The sequence below is a fragment of the Lithobates pipiens genome, unplaced genomic scaffold, assembly GCF_037356315.1.
Source record: "Lithobates pipiens isolate NorthernLeopardFrog02 unplaced genomic scaffold, aLitPip1_a1.2 Scaffold_13, whole genome shotgun sequence".
NCBI lineage: Eukaryota > Metazoa > Chordata > Amphibia > Anura > Ranidae > Lithobates > Lithobates pipiens.
The window spans coordinates 460,619,894-460,632,393 of NW_027507718.1; the positions used below are offsets into that span (position 1 = coordinate 460,619,894).

The following is a 12,500-nucleotide window of genomic DNA, read 5'->3' on the forward strand; positions in this document are numbered from 1 at the left end:
TGGAGAACAGTTAAATCTTCTGTAAAGTTGTATTGATTTCTGTGAGGAAAATCCTCTCTCTTCCTATCTGTGTGACAGCAGGAAAGAAAAGATGGGAGGGTTATCACTGTGACAGACACAGACAGGAAAAGTATGCTTATTAGACTGGATAACTGTATTATCCTGTGTGTTTTCTTAATGCCACGCAAAGAATATGTTACCCCAACATTTCATATTCCTTTATATGTGCCTGCTGTACCATGTACTTGTATAAAAAAATATCCTGTTTTTGTATTGCTTCCCTTATGTGAAATCCCTGGTGATCCTGCCAGTCCCTCTGTTTTCCTATTAAAAACTGACCACACTAAGCAGAGCACAGCATGGTCCGTTCTCCCCAATGGTCAGACTTGTGCTGACACTTCCCCCTGCACAGAAATTAACTGGGAAGATCAGTGTACTTCTGTTTCTCCTCCCCCAGCTCTGAGCTCCTTATGCAGCTGAGAACAGAGATTCTGTGATCACTTATAAAAAAAGGGAAAAGGGTGTTTATGTTTTTAGATCTATACCCAAATTGTTTACCTTTTTTTATTTTTAAACTGAATGGGTTGTTTTACAAGGTGAGGGTTTACATATTTTGTGTAGATTCTTTAGGTGTGGGATGGCTGTACAAAAGACTGACAGCTTCTACAGGTTAAAGGGGTTCCACAGTCACCTTGGATTGGGACTGGAATGAGTGGAACTAGAATTGAAGTGTCACAATGTGATTAGTAGAGAACAGCTACAAGCCTATTTGATTTGTAAAATGCACACTAGGCCAACGTGTTTTTTTTGGAGATTGAGACTAGCTCCCCTTCATCAGGGCTTGAAAGGAAGAAAGTGTTTTATGTGGATGAGCACAGATGTTCTTCAGAAGCTTTCTTCTATATAAATGTGGTACTGTTGGCACAGGCTGTGAGGGGGAAGTGGGGATACAGAGTAAAAAAAAAGCCCTAGTTAAAGTCCTTGTAGGTCTTATTTTCAGGGTAGGGCTTATTTGGGGGTTAGGGCTTATATTGCAGCCATCACCGACAATCACGCTTGGTCTTATTTTTGGGGAAACAGAGTATCTACTTGGTAAAAAATGTGAACCTCAGTACTGTAACACTTTACCATAAGTTACTGCAAAAGACTGATTAATTCCAGTGTTTTTTTAATTTTTTTTTGCTTTTGTTTTTTTCTATATTATAAATGTAACGTCTTGCATCTAGGTCAGGATTCTACTGGAATGGGGTGGCACTGTTTCCTGATCCACCGAAGGATGGTGTTTATCCTAACATGAGTCTTCCTGTCACCAGCGATAACATTCACCAGTATGCAGACACCATGGTGAAGAATATTAAAATGCGGGCAGCCTGGTTCAGAAGCAATGATGTCTTATGGCCCTGGGTAAGTACTTTCCAGGTCCCATCACAGAACTTTCCATTTCTTATTTCCAACCGATTAAATAAAGCTTAGTTGTAACTGAATACAACAATCCATGTATTTCTTCAAACTGCGCTAAGGTTCATGATAGATAGATATTTTTTTATATAGACATTTTTCTTAATTTATTAACTATACAAATATCTAAAATTATAGAAAATATAAAAGACCAAATCATAAAGAGAAAATACAAATATCTAAAGAATATAACGGGTAGGCAACCTGGGGCCCTCTGGCTGTTGTGGAACTACATTTCCCATGAGGCATTGCAAGGCTGCAGTTACAGTTACTCCCAGAGGCATGATGGGACTTGTAGTTCTGCAACAGCTGGAGGGCCCCATGATGCCTACCCCCTGTGTAATGCAATAGGATTTTTGAAAAATAAAGTAAAATAAGTAAAACAAAAAAAAAGTTTTGTTGTGTTTTTCAACAAGCACACAGTTTTGGTCATGTCTACAATATTTTTTGTAAACTTGATCTGTATGCTTTCCCTAGCTTGATGCTTCAGAACGAATTGAAGTCAGCAGATCAGCATGATAGCCAGACAGCTAACATTTTCAGAAGCATAGGCCCGCAATGACAGTCTTCATATACTCTACATACAGATTTCACTCAAAGTCATTATTGATATGACTTTCACATTTTTTGCCATTTTTTTTTTAATGCAAATCCATTGACATGTAACCCAGCTACGTTTGGCTATACTTCTCCTGTGAATCACAGGAGTGCAGTTAGTTTTGCACTCCTGTGACCCGTTTTCAGCAGACAGCGGGCTGAAGTCCGCCTTCTGCTGACCTTACAGAGCTGGTCTAGACTCAGGAACGATCACCACCATATGGTTGGGATCTGCCCACATGCCTGGACTGACACCGCTAATAACCTGAGCCTGCCACTCCCATCTCCTGCACAGCCCAGTGCGGGGCGGCAGAGCAGAGAGCCGGAGACTGACAGTCACCAGCTCTCTGTTTAGGGAGCTCTGAGAACCGAGTGATCGGCGGTGTTTGATCACTCGGTTCTCAGTGTTAGAGCCGGCGGGCGACAGATGCAGCATCGAACTGATTCTGCATCCACCGAGGTAAGTATGAATCTTAAATACAAATTCTATGCTTTTCTTTTAATCTGTGTATATTTAGTTATTTTTTTCCCTGGAGTTCAGTTTTAAGTTATTAGAGTCAACTGAGGACAAAACTGTGATAGGGATGGGCAATGAAGGAGACAGTCAGAAAACCAATGACAAAGATATTGGAGTGATGATAGACATAAAAGTGACAACTTAACATCTGTACAAAACAAAATGTCTTCATCTGGACTTATTTTTCCATTTCCAGGGCTGTGACAAGCAGTTCTTCAATTCTTCCATCCAATTTAATAACATGGATTTGTTACTGGAATATATAAATAATAAACCAGAGTTTGGAGTGACTGTGCAGTACTCAACAGTCGGAGAATACTTCAAAAGCTTATACAGGAGAAACCTGACCTGGGAGGTTCGCAAAAATGAAGACTTCCTGCCATACTCTTCAGGTATGATGCACAGACCATGTTCTAGATTATAATAATTATTGATTCATATTATTTATAAAAATTTTTTTTGAGGGGGGCGGCAAACATCAGGGCTACCGGTGGAGTGGCACTAGCACCCCAGCAAACCCCACCCCACCTGTTGTCTGTTGGTCAGTCCTTACCCTGGATGCGGGCGGTGGGAGCAGCAGTCAGGTCTTTATGGAGTGCAGAGCTGATGCGGCCACCTTCCAGTGTGGTCACCCCTGTCCTTAAGCATGGCGGGCTCAGGGAATACTGCTCCGGCGTCCTCTCCTGGAGCAGCTTCCGCAGTTCGTCTCCTCTACGCTCGGTGTCCAATAGGATCGCCTGACATTTTGGCCACTTGGGAAATGGGTTTCATACCCGCTTCACGATTGGTCGGGAGGAGGATCAGTATTGCAACAGCGAGTATTCATTCACACACACCTAGGCGGGATCGGAGCGCATTTTCTGCGACCTGAGCCCACCTTATTTTGAAGCCTATTATAGCCCCTAGCTCTAATCGGGTGCTTCAAGAAAAACCCTAGCCACTGTAATTCATGCGCCCAGTGCCCTGAAAGGGGCAGAATGCATGAATGGGGGGTGGCCGTGGGGTCTATGCATGAATCTATCCATTGCATGTAGGGAGCGGCGTGGCGAGAGGGGGCGATGCCCGGGCACCCCAAATGGACGTGCCTCCACTGTGGGAGTGTATGGTCCATAGTGAAGCTGTTGACAACCATTTGATAAAGATGATGACTCTCAGATATACTGTTCCAAATTCAGACTTCTAGGAAAAGATTGTAGTCGGATTTGTTAGTTGCTTCATATGTAAAAATGTATAATAGGACAGTAAAAATTCTGTAAGAAGTTGATGCTGCAGAGTTCTTCACTGTTGTCCAGATGCAGTGATCTATCTAGACTTTCTACCCCGCCTTACATTATAGTCATTAACCACTATGGAATGGGTGTTTTGCAAAAGGAAAAAAAAAACTGTACTCAGAATTCTACAAGCAGAGTTTTGTGTTTTTTTTTTTTTTTTTAATTAATTAATTTATTTATTTTTTATTACACTGCTTTTAAATGTGGAGGTGTAAGTTTCTGATTTAATGAAAAAGTTGAGTAGGGGAGCACTGGACCCTGGTGTAGGGGAGGATTCCAATCTCATGTGGCAGTTTTTTTCAGATAGCTCCAATGGGCCCTAACATGCCCTTTGAGGAAACGTCTCACGTTTTGTAGCAAAAGAGGATGCCAAAATCTAGTTGACAGTTGAGATAACGTTTTTCGAGGTAGTCATCTAAATACCTCCCAGTGTTTGAGGTTCCAAGGAGCCCCTTGAGTTTAACAAAGTTGAATTGAAATGGAAGGCCTGGGAAGAAATATTGAATTCTAGGGTTAAAATTTCTTTAATTCTAATTTTATTTCAAGTTATTGTAAAGCATTACACATATTTAAACAAATTCCAGACTTACATACATAATAAATACATATCTTAACTACTTTAACACCGATAAGAAAAAGAAAGAGAAGAAGAAAAAAAAAAAAAACCCGCAAAAAAAGTGAGACAAGGGGGCCCCCACCCCCCTTTCCCTCCCCTCCCCTCCCCTCCCCTCCCCTCCCTCCCTCCCTACCATTTCTTTCCTCCTTCTACCTTCAGCTTTTTACCAATTTCCTATACTGCCTCCATGGGTTCCAAACCAGGAGGCATCTTTCGTACGTATCTAATTCTTGTGCTATAAATATCTCCATCCTCTCTATATTATCCATTTCTAAGGCCCATTCGTTTATCGAGGGGGACTGAGTTGATTGCCAGTGGCAGTTCTTGCTGCAATCAACCAGTGCCCAAGAAGCTTCTTTTTAATGTTCTTATATGTTCCTGGTAACATAGAGAGAAGGGTAATTTGCGGCGTATTTGGGATTATCTCCCCAGTAACTAATGTGTATAGTTGCAAACCTTTTCCCAGAAACAAAAAATTAGGGGACATTTCCACCAGATATGGAGCAAAGAGCCCCTCTCTGTATGGCACCGCCAGCATATATCTGGTTTTTCTGGGTATATACTGTGTAGTGTCACTGGGCTCCAGTACCATCTTGAGAGCAACTTGTAGTTCGTCTCTTGTGCTTTAATTGTCGGTGATAAGCAGTGGAATAGCTTAAAAGCCTTCTCCCATTCCCCAACCTCAATTTGAACATTGATCTCCTTAACCCATTTATTTATATATTCCCGGGGCTCCGGATGATTTTTAATTATAAACATCTTGTAAAGCGCTGATAGAACGTGTTTTGGTTTTTGATCTTATGTCAGAAGAATTTCAAGTTGTGTTAAATCTCTACCCGGGGATTTACTCGAACGAATAGAAGACCAAAACGACAGTAACTGCCGTGTTCCAGCATTTTCACGAAAGATGGTCGCTGTATAGGAAATAGGTTTAGTAAAGACGGAACTGTTCCCTGGCATAAAATATTGCTCAGTCTATAATGAGATTCCCTATTCCATATAAGAAAACTTGTCCTGTTTAATGCCGGGGGAAAAAAAGGGTTGCCAAATAGGGGTGTCATAGGTCCTTCATACGAAGAAAGTTTCAATTGTATAACTGTTTTAACCCATATATTCAACAGATGGGATGTAAGAGAGGGCATATTCTCTAATAATTCTCGATGTAGCTTACTACCAGATAAATCTACCCGTGGCAACACCTTTAAATCTAATTGGTTCAACCCTTGTTCTAATTTTACCCACTGCTTAGTTTCCGAACAGTAAAATCAATCCACCAATCTAGTCAAGACTGCCGAAACATAGTAATAATACAAGTCAGGTGCACCCGCACCTCCTTTTGTTTTTGGTAATGATGATAATAATTTCTTTTGTAGTCTTGGTTTTTTATGACCCCAGATAAATTTTGTAAAGGCCGATTGTAAAGTAGAAAAAAATGATCTAGGGACATGAATAGTTTGAAAAAAATACAAAAATCTCGGTATTATATCCATTTTTAATATATTGATCCTCCCAAACCATGAATGTTGCTTAACATCGTATTTTTTTAAGTCTTGTAGAGTACGTTGCAGGAGAGGTACGCAATTCATTTTATATAAGTGGTTTGGGTCTGGGGGAATTTTAACACCTAAATATTTTAATGCTGAAGAGCAAATCTTAAACGAAAAATTAGCTCTCAGCATAGCAACTTGTTCGAGTATAAGCGACACATTAAGGATTTCTGATTTTGATACGTTTACTTTGAAGTTGCTCAATATCCCGAACCACTGAAATTCAGATAATATAGAAGGTAGTGCAATATGTGGATCAGTGATATATAGTAATAAATCATCAGCAAACAAGGCCAATTTTATTTCCCTTTGTTTTATCTGTATACCAGTAATGGAAATATTCTGTCTAATAGCTGTTGCTAAATATTCCATTACTATAACATAAAGCATAGGGGATAGCGGACATCCCTGCCGGGTACTGTTTTGTATATTAAAATTTGTTGTCAGTGAGCCATTAATCTTTATTTTAGCTGTCGGTTTTGTGTATAGTGCCATGATCTTATGGAGTATATTAGGTCCTAGTCCTATTTGCATTAGGGAATGTTTGAGAAAGAGCCATCCCACCCGGTCAAATGCCTTTTCCGCATCAACTGAGAGAAGGCATACTGGTACTTTAGCCCTTTGTGCATAATTCATTAATAAGAAAGTTTTGATCGTGTTATCTCGTGCTTCTCTACTTTGAACAAATCCTACCTGATCCGTATGTATTAAGCTTGAGAGGGGTGATTGGAGACGAAGCGCAATCAGTTTAGCATATATCATTAAATCTACCCCAATCGGAGATATAGGTCGGTAACTAGAGCAGAGTGTTAAATCTTTTTCTGGTTTAGGAATCAAAGTGATATGGGATTCTAAAGTCTGTTTTGAGAATTGATTACTAGGAGAGATTGAATTAAACACTTGAAGCATAAACGGGGCTATATGTTCCTTAAAAGTTTTATAAAATTTAGGTGTAAATCCGTCAGGGCCTGGGCTCTTATTTGTCGAAATATTGGCGATTACTTCCAATAATTCTTCAAGCGAAAATGGAGAATCCAAAGATTCCTTAGTGACCTCATTTATTGTCGGAATGGCGTTTTCCCGCACATATTCTTTAATAATATTTTCTCTAGCTCCCTTATCCTCCAATATTGATGGAGGGGTCAGGTTATAAAGGGCCTAGAAATATTCCCTAAAGGTTTGTTGAAGCACATGTGGATCTGATATCAATTCTCCCAATGTTTTTTTTATACTTGGTATAAAAGTCTGTGATGGACGTGGATGTAGTATATCTGCCAACATTTTCCCACACTTGTTCTCAGATCTATATCTACCCACTGCTCGTCTTTGTTGATATAAGCTCTGGGACGATTTAAAAAACTGTAATAATGATACCCTTGTAGAGAAAATATTGGCTGATATTTCTGGAGAACAATGGGCTTTATGTAGAGTTTCCAAAGTATGAAGTTTTAATAAGGTATTTTTAATAATTTTAATTTTTTCTTTTTTAAGACGTGAACCGTGTTGGATGAACACTCCTCTTACTACTGCCTTTAAGGCTTCCCATTTTAAGGGTCGGGCAGTTTCATCCTGTTCATGATCAGAAATAAAATTAACAATCGCCTCTACAATTGCTTTATGGCAGATTGGATCTAACATAAGTGTGTCATTAAGACGCCACAACCAATTTGTACCCTGGATCTGAGGGGGTGTCATGGTCAAAAATACTGGTGAATGGTCGGACCAAATAAATGATCCGATTTCTATAGAAGGGTTCCATTCCAACACCTTCAGGCCAGTTAAAAAAGATCTATTCTACTATATGTTTTATGTGCTGATGAAAAATATGTATAATTGCGATCTTTAGGGTTAAGGGTCCGCCATATATCAATCAACCTATGTTCAAAAAGTTTATTCTTGAGTGCTCTCAAATGAGAGTATGGAATATTCGATCGTTGAGCTGAGGTATCTAATATAGGATCCAAGGCTAGATTAAAATCTCCTCCCACCAAAACAGTGCCTTCTGCAAAGTCCGCTAAAAGACTAAGATAACGCTCGATTGTCATAGTTTGATCATGATAAAAGTTTGCAATTGTGAAGATTTTGTCCCACAATCTGATTTTAAGAAACAAATATCTTCCATTTAAATCAGCCTTATATTCCAAATTCTGTAATGGTAAATGTTTATGGAAAGCAATAGAAACCCCTCTCGCTTTTGAATTCGACATGAAACCATTGCGAATAATGTTTACGTGAACACACTGGGATATTACCCCTTCGAAAGTGGGTCTCTTGAAGGAGTATAATATCTACCTTAGCTTTGTGTAAATTATATAAAATCTGGCCTCTTTTTGATTTATTATTGAGGCCTTTAACATTGTAAGTACAGAGTTTCAGTGACGCTGGAGAGGAAAAAATTGCTGCCATATAGAATTATAAAGGAGAGAAAGAAAAAAGGAAGAGAGGAAGAGGGGAAAAAAAAGAAAAAGGGAAAATTAAAAGTTGAATTCCCTAAAATTGGAGAGGCTCCCTCTCCCCGATCCCCAAGTTACCCAGGAAAACGTTGACTAATTTGATAAAAAAAAAAAAAAAAAAAAAAAAAAAAAAACCCCACCCAATATGGAATTTAATCCAAAAACACACACCTAGCCCTACCCGAGGGACGGTGTTCCTACAAAGGGGTACAGTTGAAAAGCATTGAGGATGTCTCTACGCAGTGACTATGGGCATCCATAAACAAGCAGAGTAATAATAAAGAATGCAGAGGAATAAAGATATTAAAAAAATAATAATTTTTAGAACACAGTCAGATAACTAAAACAGCAGTAAACCATAATAAGTCTAAAAGAACATGAGGATGATGAGGAGTGGGCAAACAAACAAAAAAAAAGTAAAGACAAAAAAAAAAAAAACTACACCAGTAAAAAAACACCCCACAGGAGGGGGAGAACAAAATATATTAATTTTCACATTTATTCATTTCCCTCCCCACTTTTTTTCCCCCCACTCCTCAGAGATCCCTTTACACACAAACATTCCTAAGAAACATTCTTTTGCCCTTCTTAATCCATTATCAAACAAGTTAGCTATTATTACAGTTACACGCTAGATCACCTGCGTATTTAATCTGTCAGTTTGGACCTTGGGTTTTCTCCTTGGTTTATTCTATTACCCTCCCGATATTCTGTTCTCCTAAACTGTGTATAAGTCTGAGGCCAAATTATTAATGGGAGATGAGGAAAACCTAAGGCAGCTTGTATAACAGGGATATCGGATGGGTCACGTAAATTTAACCACCTGCCGTCTTTCTTAATTTGTAGTTGGAAGGGAAAATTCCACCTATATACAATGTTACGATCTTGCAACATTTTTAATAAAGGCTTTAACGCCTTCCTCTTCTCCAAAGTGAATTGACATAGATCTTGTAACAATTGTATATTTGCTCCGTTAACATTAATTCGTCCTCTCTCTCTCTTGCCCTTCTCATAATCTCCTCCTTATCCTTATAAAAATGCACTCGGCAAATGATGTCTCTTGGTTTATCTGGATCTAATTTACGTGGTCCCATTGTCCGGTGTACTCTATCAAGTTCCAAGTTTGATTCCTCTGGTTTCCCCAACAATGATGTAAAAATTTGATTAACTGTTATGACTAGCTCTTCACTTCTGACCGTTTCTGGTAGTCCCCTTATCCTAATATTATTTCTTCTATTACGGTTGTCTTGGTCCTCCCATAATTGAAATAATGTGTAGATATGCGACTCTTGGGCATCTATGCGCTGCTCCTGTAGGTGCACACTATCTCCCAATATATCTACAGAACACTCCACTTCTACTATTTTCTTCCCGGTTGCCTGTAGTTCTTTATTTACAGATTGAATCTCCTTATGAAAACCATGTTCTAAATGCTGAATAAAAGCTTCCATCTCATGACGAGTGGGTAAGGCTCTTAAATAAGTTTGCACATCGCCCGCCTCCAGACCCACCTCTCAACCAATTGTATCGCATTTTAAATCCCCTCCTATATCCTCACTACCAGATGTATTTACCAAGTTACACCCCCCTATCATTGGGGCAGATGGGGGAGTGTAGTGGGGGACGTCCAAAGTTCCTCCCGCAGTCATATGCATGTCTAATGCATATATACCAGAGGCATCAGACACATCAGTGGTATCTGCAGGTTCCGTATCAGAATGACATCATGACATCAGAAAGACATAGCGCAGGTGTCGGTAACAATAGCAGGCAAGCCCAGATAAGCCCAGCCCGGTCACTACGAGAGAGCGGAGCACGTCTAGCACGCTCCCTCCTCCATGCTCAGTCACTCCCCCCTAGGGTTAAAATTTGATACTAACATAAGATCCATTTCAGGTTCTAGTTTAGTCATATTTGGTGTTCTCTCTTTTTTTTTTTTTTGCAAACTTTAGTTATTATTTTAGACAACTTTTAAAATACTTACCACTAATTGAATTTTTGTACTGTTATAGAAAGACAGTATATTCCTCAGAAATGCTCCAGGAAGGCGCACTTATATATTCAAATGAGCCTTGTGATCTTTATTGATAACTGACCACACAACTGACAAATAAAAGGCCAGCTAATCCAGTTTGTCATGCTGAACACCATGTCAATGATCAAGGATTCTCCACAGTCTCTCTGCATTTGCCAGTCAAGCTGTCAGACCCACACTTGTCACTTTTGGTACTATGCTGTGATTTCAGGGTTCCAGGGCCTGCACTTGAGAATACTCCTATTTATATCTAGTTGAGTTGCCTTGTCTTAATGGAAAATCTGCTGCTATTGCCAGGTCCAACTGTATATAGGATTACAACTGAAACGGCCTGGCCTGGAAAAGGGCCCTCCAACTGATATCAACTTTACTGAGTCATAGTCACTGAATAATAATTCTGGAAAGGTGATTAAAGCATATAAGGTATTCAGTGACTTCAGCGATATTGAATAAAAGGCAGGGCCGGATTAAGAACATCATGCACCTGGTGCTGAAGATTTTGGTGGGGCTTTAAAAAAATAAAATAAAGAAAATGCAAACAATTTTTGTTATAACAAATGAAATAGAGAGAGGGAGGATGAGAGAGAGAGAAAGGGGTGAGGGGTAAGGGAGGGAGGATGAGAGAGAGGGGGGGTGAGAGAGGATGAGCATGAGTGGGAGTGAGATCAACGCAGCCCGGCCAAGGCAAGTGACCAAAGGCACGGAACCTGGAAGGAAGACCGGGTAAAGATGGAAGCGTCGGGACACAGTGGATTGATCACAGCACAGCACTGGAGGGCTCAGTCTGACAGATAAGTGTACCCTGATGTGCTAATATGCTAATATGCTGTGCATACTTTTACATTATGGCGTTACCTTCTTCTGGGCCTCTAAAAAGTAGGAATGTTAGCGAAGTGTACTACCACTTTAATATCACAGGATCCCAGGAGCCTCTCATGGGGCCCCCTACTGAGCCGGTGGCCCTTGGACAGTGCCCAAGTGCATAGTTGCCAAGATTTCAAAAATATTTTCAGGGACATATTTTTTTTTTTTTTCACAAAATTAAATGAGTACTAATAATGGGCAGAACAAATATGAGGACTGAGAAGAATTCCTTTAGTTGAACTAACAAAAGTGTGCCCATTCTAGAGCTGGTAACATTGAGAATATTCAATATATAATTTTAAAGAACTGTTTTTGTGGGTAAGAGGCGAGGAGTATGGATGGTATAAAAGTGGGAAGCATATACAGGTGAGCGAGAGGTATGTGGAGGGTATAACAGTGGACACTATGTACAGGAGAGGAGTGTGGAGGGTATGGCAATGGGCACTATGTACAGGATATGAGTGTGCAGGGTATGACAGTGGGCAGTATGCACAACAGGAGTGTGGAGGTTATGCCAGTGGGCAGTATGTACAGGAGAGAAAAGTGGAGGGGATGACAGTGGGCGGTATGTACAGGAGAGGATTGTGGCAGGTGAGAGGATGTGTGGGGACAGGCTGGGTAGAGATGTCTGTCAGCAGGGGGGTGTGAGGTGGTCATGGAGGGATATCAATCAGCGGGTGGTAGAGCTGCACGATGAATCGTTATCGCGATTTATTTTTTCCCTTACGATCTTGGCAAAGTATTTCCCCGATTTTTTTTTTTTTTTTTTCTTTTTTTTTTTTTTCTTTCTTTCTATGCAGAGAATTCTCTCTGCTCTGTTGAAGCCGACAAAAGAAAGGAAAAATAATGGGCAGTCTGCCAACAATCACAGCATTTGATCTTTATTCTAAACAAAATAATTGTGATTCTCATTTTGGCCAGAATCGTGCAGATTCTCCTCTAGCGGGTGGGGGGAGTAATTGGGAGTGATCATCTTTTGGAGTAGGGTCTGTCATCTGCAGATTGGAAAATGGGAACATGGGAAGTGGCTGGGGAGTGACCTGGTTGTTTGTGAGTGTGCAATGGATGATGTGTTTTAAGTTTTTCACATTTGCGGTAATGCTTCCTGCCCTCTGAAAAGTGATGTGGGGTGGATTGGTTTT

The 12,500-nt window shown here is 40.1% G+C and overlaps 1 protein-coding gene across 1 annotated transcript in view; it reads left to right on the top strand.

Annotated features, from left to right (window-relative positions):
* MAN2B2 (mannosidase alpha class 2B member 2) overlaps window positions 1-12,500 on the top strand; it is a 123,279-nt gene that overhangs the window by 25,903 nt on the left and 84,876 nt on the right. Inside the window, 2 exon segments of the mRNA XM_077477814.1 lie at window positions 1,227-1,404; window positions 2,769-2,964. Coding sequence (XP_077333940.1) covers window positions 1,227-1,404; window positions 2,769-2,964 — 374 coding nt within the window.